Source organism: Montipora foliosa, unplaced genomic scaffold (genome assembly GCF_036669935.1).
Source record: "Montipora foliosa isolate CH-2021 unplaced genomic scaffold, ASM3666993v2 scaffold_416, whole genome shotgun sequence".
NCBI classification, from domain to species: domain Eukaryota; kingdom Metazoa; phylum Cnidaria; class Anthozoa; order Scleractinia; family Acroporidae; genus Montipora; species Montipora foliosa.
In genome coordinates, this window is record NW_027179719.1 from 222,501 (window position 1) to 240,000 (window position 17,500).

At 38.6% G+C, this 17,500-nt stretch overlaps 2 protein-coding genes across 2 annotated transcripts in view; one reads left to right on the top strand and one right to left on the bottom strand.

Moving 5' to 3' along the window:
• LOC137988372 (calcineurin-binding protein cabin-1-like) overlaps positions 1-10,223 on the bottom strand; it is a 72,884-nt gene extending 62,661 nt beyond the window's left edge. The window contains exons 1-10 of the mRNA XM_068834399.1: positions 10,086-10,223; positions 9,868-9,948; positions 8,638-8,751; positions 8,310-8,441; positions 7,276-7,377; positions 6,484-6,562; positions 4,126-4,179; positions 2,756-2,822; positions 432-489; positions 246-352 (exon numbers count right to left, since the gene is read on the bottom strand). Coding sequence (XP_068690500.1) covers positions 246-352; positions 432-489; positions 2,756-2,822; positions 4,126-4,179; positions 6,484-6,562; positions 7,276-7,377; positions 8,310-8,441; positions 8,638-8,751; positions 9,868-9,948; positions 10,086-10,088 — 797 coding nt within the window. The 5' untranslated portion in view covers positions 10,089-10,223. The remainder of the gene's footprint in view (positions 1-245; positions 353-431; positions 490-2,755; positions 2,823-4,125; positions 4,180-6,483; positions 6,563-7,275; positions 7,378-8,309; positions 8,442-8,637; positions 8,752-9,867; positions 9,949-10,085) is intronic.
• Positions 10,224-10,245: 22 nt separating this feature from the next.
• LOC137988374 (cell cycle checkpoint protein RAD1-like) overlaps positions 10,246-17,500 on the top strand; it is a 7,452-nt gene continuing 197 nt past the window's right edge. Inside the window, exons 1-8 of the mRNA XM_068834401.1 lie at positions 10,246-10,436; positions 11,592-11,747; positions 11,883-11,977; positions 12,536-12,647; positions 13,179-13,301; positions 14,330-14,394; positions 15,118-15,262; positions 17,405-17,500. The exon at positions 17,405-17,500 is cut by the window's right edge and continues 197 nt beyond it. Of these exons, the coding sequence (XP_068690502.1) occupies positions 10,326-10,436; positions 11,592-11,747; positions 11,883-11,977; positions 12,536-12,647; positions 13,179-13,301; positions 14,330-14,394; positions 15,118-15,262; positions 17,405-17,455 (858 nt within the window). The 5' untranslated portion in view covers positions 10,246-10,325 and the 3' untranslated portion in view covers positions 17,456-17,500. The remainder of the gene's footprint in view (positions 10,437-11,591; positions 11,748-11,882; positions 11,978-12,535; positions 12,648-13,178; positions 13,302-14,329; positions 14,395-15,117; positions 15,263-17,404) is intronic.

A 17,500-nucleotide genomic window follows, 5' to 3' on the forward strand; every position in this document is an offset into this window, starting at 1 on the left:
TGGCTAATTTGCATATTTAAAAAACTCGAATATCTTTGGAACGAAAAGAGATGTTTGAAAAACGTAAACAGCATTTTTTTTCTCAAGCAGACTACTTGTTTATGTTTCAAAATGGCTTAGATAGGAAAGATGCGATTTTCGTCATAGTGCTTATTAAAATTTCACTTTGTTCATTTCCTAATAATAGGGTGTGAACTCTACAAATACATGTATATGTAAACCAGGGAAAGTGGAAAAAATCTTACGTGTGTGAAGTCAAAGGCTTCACAGGTGAATATGGTGGAGGAGGGGCTCTATCTGCTTCAACAAGTTTAAGCCTTTCCTCTCTGAGATGAAGAGCTTCTTTCACAAACTGTAAAACAAAAGTATGATGTAAATTACCCCATATCTGATAACAGAGTCATCGGAAAACTGTTTAATTAAAAGACTACCTCTTTTTGTATCTCGTTGCTCTCTTCGTCATCCAACACACTGCACACAAAAAGATTCCTGTAAATTAAAAAAGTAAATTTTTTTAACTGCACAGTGGCCATGTTTTCACCAGCGGTTTTCAAGGTTGCTTTATAGTGAGTGACAACTGGAAATTGCATGAAAACAGTTGCTTTTCCAACTCACTTAAAGCTAAGCAAGTTGGCAATGTTCAATGGTATTCTCATTAAATTTATCTAAAACCACAGCTTTGATGACGTTTTACAAGGAACACTACATCAAATGACACTATACACTGTACACATGTAGCTGTGTTCACACTCAACGTTGATTATGATCAACTGAAGTATATAAATTATCAGGCTATCATACTCCATTCAATTTTATTCAATTATCGTTCTGTTCACATCTGCGAAAATTCAAATACCATATGCAGGGTAACCTCACAGTGTGAGACAAAATGGCGCCGTATAGCGTGGCTGCCACTATTATCACCACCATCATGTGCTTGAGGCGAGAAGACAACCAAGGATAGCTTCGGAGAATAGAAGAAGACAAATCCAAACCTTCGCTCCATAAAGCGATTCTAAAGAAGTTGCATCTGCTCATACCACCACATGCTCGCCATTGTGTTCAATTACGCATTGTAATTATACTTCAAACAACCCATTTGAGGTTGTTTTAGGTAATTATAATCCAGTAAGGTTTTATAATCAGGGACTGCAATTAGTTGATGTGAACCCATTTCATATTTAATTCGATTATAATTCAATCATAATCGAGGCCTAATGTGAACACGGCTTATGACTCTGACCTGGAGCAGCCCTGGTGGAGAAGAATAACTTTCTCTCACATGTCAGTCAGGCCGCTGTTGTGCTCTACCCAGACAAAAATTCCAGTTCATGGAGAGAAGCGTAGACTTTGTATGATTCAGAGTATCAGGCTCCACTATCGAACCCCTCCTGAAATACCTAGACACCATCAGCGAATTCCTCCTCAGAATTCTACAACAGATACAACTGTATCAGAAGTTGGTTTGGCCTTGTCAACCAGGTGGTGAACTATGCTCTGCTAAGTGACCTGATGAAGCCTTCCCTCAGCCTCCACTGCAAGTTATCTAAAGAAGCTATCATTCTTGCCATCCATCAGGGCATGGAGATCTTCAACGCGCAGAAATGTACTTGCGTTTGCCCTGAGTCTGTTCTGACTTAAACAGTGCACACTCCCTTGGCGCTCCAACATCAAACACCTGCGCATTAAGTCTAACCATGCTGAGACACCCCTCGCAATAAGCCTCAGCAAACAGCACCTCCCCTAAAGCACCCAGAATCCCTGATAAAGTAGAGTCAGCACTAATGACGGCTATTACAACATGTAGCAATGGCACTTCCAAACTGCGTATGATCTCTTGGTCCCTCATAGTGCAAAAGGCCTCCACAGACACCTCTCTGAGCCACCTCCTGAAGCTGACCACATTGGGGGAACCAGGTTTGGTATTCAAAAAACCCTCCTTGCATCTTTCTCCTCTCTTACCGAGACCATGTCCTTGTACCTTGTCGCTCCATCGCAATGTCCTGAATCACCAGAGAACATCAACAATGGAACAGTGTGCTCACATCATTGATTATTGGTCAGGGATGAATGTGTGGATTGCAACAGAAATGCACCCTCATAGGCTGCCATACTGCTACCGCGCAACAACCTCTGACCCAAAGAAACTGGAGAAATTTTGAAATTTTGTTGGAGAAATTTTCAAACCCGTATGTCCACCCAATTTGGCATCAGGGATAAGCTGCCAAGGAGGATGTTCTCCACTCATCGATTGCTGACACAACCGAATCCCTGAAAGAAAACCTGGTCCCAGGTCTTTCCTCAAGTAATCAACTGACCGGGGACTACAAGGAGTCAGCCACGTTTGTGTTTTGAATTCAACAAGTGATTTCACGAACTGATTAACATTATTGTTTATCTATTTCACACCTTACGGATTTCTTGTAAGTGTTCTTGTTTCCCTTGACTAAGTTTGGTTTAATTAATATTGTAAATCCACTGTTCTCGTTCACTTGTAAAATGGTTCCTTTGTCATTGACATTATTTTTATTAAAATTAAAATTTATTGTTGTTCATTGAGACTTTAATAGATTTTACACTGTCTAAGGTAGGACAATTTTACTTGTCAATGGGGCCGGGCGGTTCAGGAGTCAATGGGTCAACAATATTATTTGTATATACATGTATTATGTAGAGAATTAAAACCCGACGCTTTATAAGCACACTTTAGCATGAAGGAATTGTAAAATTATTCTGTTTTCATCAGCTATAACACCTTAAGTGCTGAGTGTCTCCTTTTATGTTAGGTTCCTCTGAAAATATTTGATTCTTTAGAGCCAATCCTAGAAAAAATAAGGAAACAGGGGAAAGCACTTTTACCATAAATTATACATGAACAATCATGACTTGTAACTACGCAGATTTTCAATATAAAGCATATTTGTTATTAAATATAATGTAACAAGTACATGGTCTACTTTCAATACGTAAAACGTAAGCCCAAGTGAAGGGACGAATCTAGGAAAAATGGTGAAGTCCCCGTTTCCAAAACAACTAGTGCTGAAGGTGCAAGTTTCTAGGGGGGCCTAAGGGCATGCACCCACAGGACTTTTTTTTGGATTTTAACTCCCAAAAGTCCCCTTTCCCATGCATGTTTGTGAGTCATGCAAACAGGATATTGGCTAATCCCATCCTCCTTAAGTGGAAAATAACACGGCCAGTGTTTGACGAAGCCCGGAAATTGACAAAAAAGTTTTTTCGGACCATTTTTCAAGAAATCTTTCAACTTGGAAATTTACTTCACCCCCTATTAAAAAATAAATGTGCATGTATATTTATTATGGGAAATCTGACTGATTTCTGTAAAACGGTGGGAACTGGTATAGATCCGCCCCTAATTGAAGTGAAGTTTTTATAGCCAGAACAAGTCTTCTTGTACATTTTATTAACAGGTGCGGGAAATTACTGTCAGTCATCGGAAATTGCCTGATGGAAATTTGAAAAATTAATGTCCAATCATTTTTAAATTTTGATGGACTTGAAGACAGGAAAACAAATAACATTGCAATATCTTGACTGCACTCAGTATTGGTCATAAATCAAGAATAAATAGTTTTGTTGACCTACAATTATCTTATACTGTACAAACCCATAATGTGTCTGCTTTCAAATGAAAATAATCTGGTTTTTATCAACAGAGTTGATAATGTAAATTGACCACCGTACAGGGATTCTAAAAGCTAATGTTTCGAGCGTTAGCCCTTTGCTTGGACCAAGGGCTAACACTCGAAACATCAGATTTTAGAATCCCTGTACGGTGGTCAATTTACATAATATCAACTCCGTTTATAAAACCAAATTTTTGTATACTACTTCCCCACCAACGCAGCACCACAGTCTCTTTTAATTAGAAACTACTCCATGCTTTCAAAATAGCCTCTCAATGCCCTTGAAAAACTAAAAAACCGAAGAAGCTACTTGATTCACTTATACCGAAACATAGAATCTTGATTCAGTGACTGAATAATATTATCATGATAAATGTTTGTCTTGTTTAATGGGCCATAGGCCAACTCGCGACTTTTAGCAGAAAGAACACAAGACCCAAAAAAACAAGCACTGTAATGGCACTTAATTGGCACCTACCTTTCGGGTAATCCTCATCTCTCTCCAGTGCCTTTGAAATCATGACAAGACAGGCTAATGAACAAAAAACAAAGGAAACACCATGCAAAAGAAGTTATTAAAACTTGGTTAAATTATGACAAAGCAAGGAAAAAAATTAATATAATTAATGATAGTTTATTGTTACTTCTAATTTCCTTTCATTAAATTCTTCCAGATACTGTCAGTATGTCCAGAGTTTCACCTAATTACATCTACATCTACATGTTCCAGCACTCAGCAAAGTCCCTTTTTGACTTGTGGCTGTTTCTGCTTAGGTGGCCTCATACACCACAAGCCTTTTTAGAGACATCACCGCCAAGCCGGCCACTTCTGCTGGAGAGAACAGAACAGCCACAAAACCGGGGACTTTATCCCCTACTCTTCTCTAATAGTGTGTGGGTTCTTTAATGTCCCACAGGGAACTTATGAACATAGAAGATATTTGTGAGACAGGTCCTACGGTTTATAGTCCTTATCCGAGAAGACTTGAAAGTCTGTCCATTTGCAGATGAAATTACAAAGGCAGCACTTTCTCCTCAGTTATTTTAAGATCCTGAGTGTTGATCCGGCCGGGGTTTGAACCCGCGACCTCCCGCATGACAGCCCGATGCTCAACCAACTGAGCCACCGGTGCGCAGTGTAAACATTAGCTTTCAATTGGTATTAGATGCATGCAATTTTTGATAATTGTCACAAAGTGTTCTCTTACATGTAACTTTCTCTTCAACTGTGACATTACTTGCACATTGTTTGCCTAGAATACATGTAACCTTGTTCCCAGGGAACCCCTGGGAATGAGCTTGGAATACATGTAGACCCAATGAAAATCAAAAAGTCACCTCATACAACCACATTGTACTGTTCCAGTAAACAAAAAATGTTGCGATTACCCCAACTTTCAAAATACCAATTGAAAGGTAACGTTCACCTGATTGTTGTAAATACATAATTGACACTTAGCATCAAATTAGTTGCAATCCTGGGCATTAGTGTCATTTTCAACCTTCCTCCAAAAAAGTACTTCGAATTGCACGGTTTAATGTAAAAAATGAGGCTAAATGGAGTTTAGGCACAGTTGAAATCAAGACTGCTGCTCAGTGGATACCCTTTAAACTGACCTTCTCACTCTGGGGCAGCCCTATAACTTTTTGCAGGCATTTACATGTACATCATGGTTGCATTACAGTGGCTCGTTTACTGCTGGCTATTAGAAGATCATTTTTTGCTTGTTGTATTCAAAGCTTTCCCTCCCCTACACTCCCAAATCCTGGTGAGTATCAGGTTGGTATACACTCCCCTGCCTTTTTTTTTTTTTTTTTTTTTTTTTGGGGGGGGGGGGGGGGGGGGGTGTGACCGTGCCATTGGGTGGTGGCCACTTGCAGGGTTGCCCTGGATACTTCCTTCCAAGAAAACAGATCTCTTCATCTTGGCACCACCATCTAGACAACACCAGCCCCCAAGCTCACAAACATGTACTGTCAGTTTGATCCTTTTGTAACAATGATATACTGGGCACATTAATTGAAAAATACTCTGGGTAGGGGAGTCAGGGCGGCTTAGCGGTTATCAACTGTGCTTTCCACCTCTGTGAGCCACATTCCAGCCTAAGCCCCGAGGTCGTACAATGTCTGTGGGCTGAGTTTCAGTCGATCTCAATCTCCCCCTGAGGGTTTTTCTCTGGGTATTCTGGTTTTCCTCCCTCCTCAAAATCGACTCTGAGTCATTTACATCCAGCTCTCTGGTATCCTTCCCTTTCATTGAAGTGAATGAATCAAGTTGGTATTATTTATTATTTATATTAATTAAGACAGACATATGAATGCCATATTGCAATTTGCCTAAAATTTGAATACATGAAAGTTATCAAAGTCAGTTGTGTCTGAATTACATATTCATATAATTATGCTTAAGTTTATTGTTGGTAAACATCATTGAGTTCAGCAAAGTACAGCATACATGTAGTTCCCCCTAAAGAACAACAAGCAAACTTGGAAGACCAAAGCATGTGTTAATAAGCCTTCTAAACTCAAGAGCATGATTGTGGCAGCCTGTTGGGTTGTCATCCCCAATAGGTTGCCCCATTGAGTCTTAGCATATTAATTTTTACAACAAGAGAGTTAATTAAAGTTTGCATTTTTGTTATTCAAGAAAACTTCAGCTAGTCGTCAGAATGGGCCTTGAACCTGCATGTAAAATCCCTGGATCTCACAGCATACACCTTTACCCTTTGACGTCCAAACCGGCCTAAACCGGCCAGACAATTTTACTCATCATTGGGAGCCCCTGGGAGTCGATGGGTTAATATTACTCTGCCACACTGCCTCCTCATGTACTTACTATAATAGTCTCCAACGGCAAACAGCACAGTGCAGAGTAGGTCCAGACAAGGCCAGTGCTTTGGATTACATTTCAAACCCTGGCAAAAGGCAAAACATGGATTTGAAATTATGCAAAATTCCACATCCATAATAATGCTAAACATTGTGGGCATGTCTTTTCAAGGATGCACTTGCTGCAACTCTCAGTACAAAACTCGAACTAGCTTTCAAGGTCAAAGAGCCTTTTTTAACATGGCTAAACATAATTTAGGCAAAGTTAATCTCAAGCCAATGCAGTGTGTGACCTTTTCGCAGCAAGTGGGCGTGTCTTTATGTTGAGGGTGCCCCAGAATCTAGGAGGGCTTGCTTAAGCATGGCCATACAATCTTTGGCCATTTTTGCAGATTCATTGAGCCTCACCCTTCCTGTCCCAAGGCTACTTTGTCATGGAGGTAAATATCTGATCAGGTAAGTGCTTTTCTGACCACTGAACCCTGTTCCAGTGTGACAGTTAAGATTCGTACAACATGTACCTGCTTCAGGGTGGTTCCCACAAGCAATTTGCCAGGGAAACCACCCTATGGTACTGGTGCCTGGATCACAACAGGACCCTTCCCGCTAACTTTTAAGGTACCAGTTCCCAAGTTCATTAAGCGCATCAATGTGTTTACTGTAAGAGTTTAATAAAATTACCAGTGTGTCATTTATCATTTTACAAGCTTGTTATTTCTCAGCAGAAGCATCCTTTTTGAAGGGTGAGAGTTACATGTACAGTATATCTAAGAAATGTTTATGTGATAATAATTAAAACCTCTTCAAATGAGTGCCGCGCCAGACAGAGGTCAAAAGTCTTCATTGCCACTACTCCAAGATGGTACCATACGGTCACATCTGAATCATCCAGAGCAACAGCCTGGCAAGAAACAGTAAGAATTATTTAGAGATGCATACTATCATCTGCCAAATGTATAATAATCACATTATTGTAACATAAATGCAAAAACGTTTGCCCATTAACAGAACATCAGAATGCTGACAATAGGGAGATGAATGCAAGGGAAGTGAAGGATCAACCCCTGGCAGTAATGATAATAATAATAATAATTGCCTGGATTTTTGTTTCTCTTTTTGTGTGGTCTCATTCAATCAGAAGCCCTAGTTCAACCCCATGAATAAAAAGCATCTGCCCTCACCAACCATAAAGTAACCTTCAATACACGTATATCATTCCCTACACTTACAGGTGTAACTTACATGCACAGTGAGATGGGGTCTGAAAGGATATTCTCTTACACTTTTGACTCCTGAACTGCCCATCCCTCCCCTCCCCCCAATTGACGAGTAAATTATGGTGTCAGAGCGGTTAGACAGAGTTAAATCCATTCCAGTTTAAGTCTCATTCCGGGGAGTCAATGGGTTAACAGAATGACTATAAGGACTAACAACTAATTTAACCAACCTTAGGTTTTTTATGATCATAAATGTTGGCAACTAAGAAATATACTTAATCATGTTTTAACCGACCACCTCCCTACAAGGCTTTTCAAGGCCAATGAAACAAAACATAGAAAAAAGTTTAAGAATCCCAACCAGTGGGAAGCAGGCTTGTTGTCTGCAGTGTGTACAAGCCTAACAAAGGAGCTACACGTAATACTGTAAATGGATTTCCCAGAAAATGTTTAACTGGTGATGGTGCCTCCATATTACTGTACATGTAGATCTTGCTGGGGTACAATTCCATGACCTCACACGACAAAAAAACACTGGGCTTATAAAAACATTGGTCACTATTATTGGTTGGTACATGTATGTACATGTAATTTGTTGCATCAATTCACGAGTCACCTGCAGATATGCATCTATAGATTTCTCCCACTGTTCTCTTTTCTCTGCCAGTGAAGCCAAGTTTTTGAAAGCAGAATATTTCAGCACATGACCAGCTTCAGTTAACCCAGCATCATCATCAACAGGAGGGGCCTACATACAGTAATTTATTTTAAGTCAAAAAATCAATTAACAATAAAATAAATTAATTAGCATCTTTCATTCAGCTTTTTAAAATTAATGATGAACACAATTTTTTCATGGTACACAAGATGAAAAAACAGATGAATGAAACAATGAATCAAACTAAAGGAGAGTTCTCAGCCAAAAACAATTCTCCTTCTATTACCTCTTTTACTAGGGCGGAATTCAAAAGCTGATTATAAGCTTCTTCCGAAGCTGTGTAATCTCCTTTCTGTTGCAAGGCGAGGCCTTTGTTGTAAAGCTCCAAGGCCTCTGACTCCTGTTTGGTAAATAAATTTTAAGTTAGATTAAGTTAGGAAAAACCCACAGTCTTTTGAGATCCTTCATTGACCATAAGACCATAGAGAACCTGGTTTGGGATTAAAAAAAAAATATTTGTACTGCAAAACCTACATTGTAAGTCTAGTTACTTTTCCATTGGAGAGGTTGATACAAAAATTAATGAGTTCTTCCCTGCAGATTTAAAGCTTTAACCAACAAACCATGCAGAATGCTGCTTTTATATTATTTTAATCCATGGTAAGACAAACCAAGTTTAAATGACTCAGCCATGTATTTTGTGCTTTCATGCATACAAGATAATTGCTGGTTTTCACTCACGTGATCAACAGCCATGTTTTTCAATGAAAACAAAAGGAAGCGTTGTGACGTCATGTGAAAACCAATTGCAAGAATATTAACTAACAGTTACAGTTGTGTCAAGAGTGAAATAATGCCCAAACATATAATCTGAGATCAACATGTACCCAAACAAGATTTGCACGCAGGTTGAGCAAAACTGTTACAGTAACTGTCGATGCAATTAATGTTCTACAGCTACACATGTATGTACCACAACATAAGCATGGAGGACCATATCATGTTTTAAAAAGGTTTATTCCTCTGGGAATTGAACTTGACATAATTATCACTGGTACTTGATGACATAACCTACTATCATAGTACCTACAGTGTGAAACCTCAACTTTGTCTTTAGAGATACAGTGTACATGTACATGCATGTACAAAACGTATTTATTGCAACTTTCAGTTCAAGGAAAGTTCTACATGTATATATACATAGGCATGTGTGTTGATTTATCTATGTATATTTGCCATAGGCTAGGTATAGCCATACTCACCCCCACCCCCCCCCCCCCCGAGTTAAAACGTTTTCCTCGGGGGTTGGTGTGGCTACAAATTGGCTTTGTTTGCCATAGTTATAGGCTCTATAGGTGGTTTTCATGTTACATCATTGCAGCCATATGTCGGTGGAGGAAACCAAAAGATCACTCATTAGCTCTCTTTGTTCGTCCACCAGCATTTTTGTGCATTACATTATTGTTATCTGTTACCCTAGAGATTGCTTGCAGGCCACCTATGGTCTCTACCCTACCTTAGCTTGCTTGACACTTTCCTGGGTAGGCTCTGGTTCACTTTCCTCACTCGAGTCATCATTTAATGCGCATAGTCGAATCTTAAATTGTGCATAAAAAATCTTTCAGTAAAAATAATCTCAAGCCTAAATTTGCGCTGCAAAACGTCAAAATAAATTGGTGGAACGCAAGTCTGCCAAGTAAAAAGATGAAACAAATCAAAGCTTAAAAGACCTACCATAATCTCCCTCTGCAATTCACTCAGATATTACAAGTTAAAGAGGTAGTAACTGTGGGCAAAACAAGACGAAACTGTGCTCCAAGCACCAAAATCAAAACACATGTAAGCCGCCATCTTGTATCTTAAGATGGAGAGGCTACTAAGCTCGTCTGGTTCCAGGCTATCAAGATGGTGGATCGCGGGGTTTTCGAAAACCTTTACAACCATTTGGATGTATTTCACTGAAAGTTAAATGAAATGTCTAGACTCACACAGCAAAGTGGCGACGACAATCGTTACATTCTTGTGGCCAAGTTGGACAATGCTCGTAATCTTCATAGCATCCTGAAAGCGGTTCATTTCAAAGAGGTAAATTCAACTAAATTATTCGGTAGACGGTACCCAGTAGACTGTTGTAGCAGCTCTCGTAATCTGCTATCGTTTGGTATTGTAAGCAGCTTCAGTTGTTTTTTAGACTAGATTATTGTTTCAATTGTTTAGTCTTTTGTTTTTGGCTAGGGCAGCGAGCTAATCACGAGAGGTGCTACATCACCCAAATTATTTGAAATTCATTTTCACTGCTAAATTTTAAATCCTTGGGATTCCTCCTACTTGTCATCGTTTTTTGCAATTGTTGGTGACGTCGTTCTCAACATCCTCCGTCCCTACAACCGTATCGCGGTTTTCGTCATCATCTGACCCTCTATAGCAACACGCAACCATTGTCATCATCATCATTGCAGGGGTTTCAATAGAAGCCGGTTACCGGCGGTATACTGCCGCCTGCTTTGCCTCACACCGCCGGCTAGTTTGCCTTGATTTTCACTAAAAATGTTATCATAAACTTGTCAAACTGCCGCCTTTTATAATGGGCTATCATGGACGGCTATTTCAGAAGTTATTGAAACCCCTGTCATTGTCGTCGTCAGCGTCGTCATCGACATCATCGACAACAGCAGTAGCAGTAGCATCATCTTTGGCGTTATTGCTATCATCCTCGTCATCATCATCATTGTCGTCGTCATCATCACCATCCTCTTTATCATCATCTTCAACATTCATTCTCATCCCACTGAATCTCTGATCCAACAACATAATCTTCCCCTCCATTCATAAATAGTCCTCACTGTTGATCATTGTCATCTTCATCACCATCACTTTTCCTGGTACTTAAAAGCAGGAGAGCACAGGGCTGGCATACAGACTCACCTTCCACTAACGTGTCCTGGCTTTGATTCCCGCACTCATCATCTCAAATGGGTTGAGTTTGTTGGTTCTTGACTCTGCTTTGACATGTACTCTGGTTTTCCCCTTTCCTCAAAAACCAACCTTTGATTTCAATGATTTCAATATTCAGTGTCCCCAGCACTAGATGACTAGTCTTGACATTATTTAATAATCAACATTAGTGTTGTCATCCAGAGAAATTAATATACCAGAAAAGAGACTGAGCGTCATGATGATACCCTCTACATGTAGGTTCGTAATTTATTAATTTTTATACTAACTTATTATCATTATCAGTCAGCCACCTGTTTTGTTAGTAGCAATGGTCTCAAGTTCACTGTGGAAGATTCAAAGTGTGTGCAAGCCAATGCCTTTGTGCAGAGTGGTATCTTCCAAGACTTTATTTTCAAAGAAGAGAGTGCCACCTTTAGGATAAATTTGAATGTTCTATTGGTAAAGTATTGATTGTTTGACAGTTCAAGAAATTTAAAACTTTGTTTTTCTTTACCTGCACTGAACATTTGCTGGGCAATGATCAGTTCCACCAAAGGGACACTGAATTTTTTTAAATTTTTCTTTATTCTTCAGGAATGTCTGAATATTTTTGGGTCCTCGAAAGATGCTGGAACTTTTACTGCACTGAAGATGTGTTACGCTGGTTATGGTTCTCCTCTCATTCTCATGTAACTATTGTCGTGCCTGACCTCCTCTTTGTAACATGTCAAGATGACGGGCCTGCCAAGATTAACTCTAGATAGCTACCCGCAGGCCTGTGCATTTGTGTAAATAGCTAAAGTCAAGGATTTTTTGTTGTCAAGATTTCTTAGGTTTCTCTCTTTTCCTATATGTACATGTATATCCCTCAATAGATAAATACTACGATTCTCAGTTGAGTGTGACACTAGGGAAGTTTGGTGACAAAGTTTCAGCATTAAAGTTACCATGTTGTCAAGGGCAACATCGTTTGTTTCCAAGAGTAACTTTTAGGGCCTTGACGTCACAAGCAATGAGCACGCCAAAATCTACAAATGGTAATGGTTAAATTAAAACTGACGACTGTTACCAGTTAAATGACGTAAAACCCCGAAAAGTTACCCTTGGAAATGAAGCAAGTTGCCCTTGACAACATGGTAACTTTAAAGCTGAAACTTTGTCACCAAACTTCCCTAGTTTTATACTCAACTTTTCTCTTATTTGTAGAATTCTCTTATTTGATAAGATTTGAAATTCTCTGTTTCTAGGTTGGAAGAAGGAGGTGTCCTGACTGACTGCAGTATTCAAACTCAAGAACCTGACGAAACATTAGACTTTGACTTCAGCAGTGCTGAGGTTCTTAACAAGATCATAATGAAAGTAGGATAAATTTATCATTATTAAACTTACATCACCACCATAATGATTGCTTTCTTTTTTGCAGTTTTTTTTTCTGGCAGAGAAAGAGCATTTTGCCAAGGTTTAGGTTTTCAATCAAACATACTTCTGTAGCTTGCTTCAGGAAAATGGGTTTTCAAATAAAATAAAATTTTCACAGGGGAAGAGAAAGGAAGGAAATAAATACAGAGTTGTATAAATTTAAAGAGGTCAAGAGTTAATCAATGATTGTTGCATTAATTTGTTAATTAATTGTGTTTCCTGTACAAATGCATGTTAACTGTTTTTACTTACAAAAATTGCTCTAGCAACTCTGTAAGTACTGAACTTTGAAATGAGTTCCAGTAGAACGACAAAAAAACATTCTTTGTACTTGTAATTTTGCACATCAATTTAGAAAGGAAACAATGGAAATAGGCTTAAATGTTATACAGAACAGACTGCCCAGAATAACTATGTACTAGAGGGTTGGTTGTTCTAAAAAAAAATTAATGCTCTTTTTTTACATGATAGTCAGAATGTTTAAAGGAAGCATTTGGTGAGCTGGACATGACCAGTGAAGTGCTTCAGATCCTCATGTCACCAGACAATCCCTTCTTCCGACTTTCAACATTTGGTCATGCTGGAAGTACCCATGTAAGATTCATTCATTCCATAATATTGAACACAGTTATGTGACTATGAAATAAAATGTATATTAATTTTTGTTGTGCATGTTATAGACAAAAGGGAGAAATGATCCTCTCACTTATCTGGACAATTTAAGCAATTGTCTCTTATAGACACCTGAGAAATTCAGGTGGTTTCAACGAGATTTCAACCCATGACCCTTGCAATGCCCGTGCAATCAGTTCTACCAACAGAGATATGAAGCCACTCAGTTGGGACCTGGTCAATGATAAAATTCATCGAGTTCCTAACAGGAACACATGAACCCAACAAATTGACCTGTTCCCAATTGTGAGTGGCTTCTTACATGTAGCTCAGTTGGTAGAGCATTGAACCGGCATTGCAGCCACCTGAATTTTTCCGAGATGTCTATACTAGGGGTGGCGAATGGTTCTTCAAAAACTCTGGGTCTCGCAAAATTTTAGTCGAATTTCACGGGTCTCGCAGTCTCGTTTTTTGAGCGGTTATGTGCGTCTTGCAGTCTCGTTTTTTATATGAAGGTGTCAAACACTTTGAAGTCTCAGTCTCGCAATCTAAAAAGTCAAAATGTCTCGGGCTCGCAAAGAAAAACGCTGGTCTTGCCGTCTCGCATTTACCATTCGCCACCCCTTATACTGCAAGAGATAATAATATTAATTGCATAAATTGTCCAGAAGAGTGTGAGGATCACTTCTCTCCTTCGTCATATAAGTTAGGTTTTTTGTACAATAATATTGCAGAACCGATCACATATTTTCACAGTATGTCACGCAAAAACTATCAAGCTTTCCCAAAAAGAGCTTTTCTCTCCCTAAATTTCTTTCTGGCTGAACAAGTTGGACAATAAATTGCCTTAATCTTTGTACTTCACCTCATGGGTTTCTCAAAATACAGCTAAATTCATTAATAATACTAAAAAATATTACACAGACACTACACATCAGACCATGTAATAACTTTGTCAGCAAAGGATGAAAATCACTGAACATGGTAGCTTCATTTTGATATTATTGCAGTCAGATTTCCCAAAAGATTCAGACATGGTAGAATCATTTGAGTGTCAACAAACCCAGACAAACAGGTATTATATACAACAATAATTTTACAAGCCCCTATTAGGAATGTTGCAAACAATAATTATTAATGATTCATGACCCAAAGCATTTTTTTTAACTACATGCATAATTATGGACATGTTTCTGTATGTTTTGTTTGCACAGTTTTCTTTGATTCACATTTGAATCATAAGATAACCGGGTGTATATTAATTTAACCCATTAAACCCTTGACCACCTCCACTGACAAGTAAAAATTACCAGTAGTTGTCTGGCGTTAGACAGAGTAAAATCTTAGACTATTAAATCCCTCTTCTAGGAGTCAATGGGATAAATGGGGACATTGATCAGTCCCACCCTGCATTTTCATGCCAAGCAGTCGCTTTTGTTGAGACCTCTGAATCAGATTGTTGTATAGAGGACAAACAAATTAACGAATCAATAATTAATATCCTTTCGAGTTGTGCATACAGACTTCGCCACATATCCAGCTTAGAATGAATTAATATTGCATTTAAGATTGAAAGTTCCCCTCAACAGTACTGTTTTTCAGGGCCATTAATCAAAAAAAATAATTATTGAAACAAACAATTAGCTGGCCAATGAGAACTCAAGTGGGTTTGGCTATTAATTTTGATGAGCACAGCCAAGTGGGACTACCCAGGACTAATTCAGACAAATTAAAACTGTTATGACCTTTGAGTTTTCAGGGTGTTTGATATTTTATCTGATAGTAACGTTTCCTTTAGGTACAAGATTAGCCTTCTCAAACCCTCCACTAAGGCACTACAACTTTCCAGCAAAATTTCCATCAGAATGGATAGCAGAGGATTTTTGTCATTGCAGTATATGATTATAAATGAGGATGGACAAGTCTGCTTTGTGGAGTATTTGGTTAGTATATGGCCATGTTAATCTTGGGGTCTCTCTTCCGAATACATCCAAATTTTTAGCAATTTTGCCAACTTCGTTCTCGTTGCAGCCTGGCCCCAGTTGTTCAAAAGGTGGATAATGCTATCCACTGGGTAAATCACTATCCATTGGACATTGCAATGTTTTCATTATCACTTATCCATTGGATAGTGATTTGTCCAGCAGATAGTGCTATCCGTCGTTTGGACAATGAGACATGATTCGAAGGCTGAAAGGTAAAGGTACAGCAGGTACACCGTAATTAATGTCGGTAATTCCTTTACCCTCAAGAGGGTATTCTCCCAGGAAGCCGACAGTGCGCTCATTTTACCCCCCTCTTTCCATCAGTGCTTGTGCTCGGTTTTAAGTAATGTTTAAAAAACGAGCAGCAGTGTTTTATCGGGGTTTAAAAACACAAGGCGTACCCGAGTGTTTTTAGACCCAATAAAACATGTGCTCCAAGTTTTTTGAACGGCTTCAAAAACAATCCACAAAGAGCGTGTCCCTCTGGACTCAAAACAATGGTTCAAACTGTGAGAGGTGAATATTAGCATACAAGAAAAACAAGCTATGCCTTATTAGTATTCTTTATATAAAGAATACTAACGAGGAGTGTTTTATCAGGTATAAAGCTCTCTTGCACGTGACGTTTTATCGGTGTTTTGAAGGCTGTTAGGCTCATGAATTATTAATGAGTTTTTGAATGGTATTTAAGGCTACTTAAGCTACACTGAAAGGAAAGACGTCGAAACAAGGATGTGGGATCTGGGGATCAAACTCAGGACCTCTTGCACCAAGGCTGCGCACTAACTGACTGTGCCACCCTTGCTCCTTGAAAGCTGAAAGAAGAGTCCCTCTAATTAGCATCCCTTTATATTAAGGAGGTATAAATAGGTGTCAGGTAAAAGACCACTAGTACATGTACCACAGCCAAAGGAGCGTGGAAAAAAAATCATTTGTCAACTTCCAAAACAAGACATCAATGGTACCGCTACTTCATGAAATAAATTAACTGATAAGAGAAGAGAATAAACTTTTAAAATTATTAAAATCTGCATTCTTTTCTGGAAAAAATGCAGTCTGAAAAATGTAAAAACATCCAGACTAAAATTTAATTATTAACTATGTCATGTAATTTAATGTAGTTGTCTATTTGACAGGACACCTGATTGAAAACCGTCCTGTTTTCTGAATACCTGTTTACCTTTCCTTGTCATTTCTGGAACAATGAGAATAATTCCAACAAAACACACTCTTTGAGTGAATGTGATTTTGTTGTCAATATTCTTCTTGCTTGTCAGCTATGTCCAGAAATGCTGGAGTTACTGTATATTATGTTAAAGATAATGATACAGGATTCTGGTGTCTATTATGAATATCATGTCTGAAATTCATGCTAGCCAACACACTGTACAGAAAAGTAATCAATGATAACTGTTGTCAGCTACCCTTTTTTGAAGTCTCTTTTTTACTTTTTTTCCCTTCAATAGTCATGTAAGCTGCAATGAGCGACAAAAGTAGTTGAGACACTGAACTGGAAAGACCACAATAATTATGAAAATTCATGTCTACATTACATTTTTTACTTGCACTCTCCCTCCTCCAAGTCTTGGTGACAAAAACAACATTGAGAAAGGGAAAAGGGGTTAAATAGAAAGATCAAGGGGGTGCATACAGCATGTACTGTACATGTCCAACATTCCTAGAGTGGGTAAGAGCTTAAACCTTTTTGTCGTTTATTGTGGTATGAAGATAGCAAGAATACATGTACAGTATGGAAAACAAACCTGGCACAATGTTGGTGCCAATTTGGATGGTGATAGTTCATGAAGAGAGGTTTCAACTCTCGTTTGCAATGTTTCACACATGTGAAATGCAAGCTCAATTATACAAAATCTATACAAAAGCAAACTTTTCGGTTACTTGCTTTACCCCTTACATTTGTCTTACAGTTCTGTAATTCACTCAACTTTTGTCCTTGCATTTTTAATTTCTATTAATTTTTTGTCACACATTTGAACCAGGCTTCAGAGCAATTTCATGCTGTATACCGGTCATTTGCAAGCTGGGCAATCCACAGATTATTAATTAAAATTTCCCACCCTATCTTTCCATCCCAAATAGTGTGCTCCTGATGAAGAAGTTGACGAGGATGATGAGGAAGACCTTAACTGAAAATGGGAAAAAAGCCACAAAAGATTTATTTGCTGTTGCGCAGGG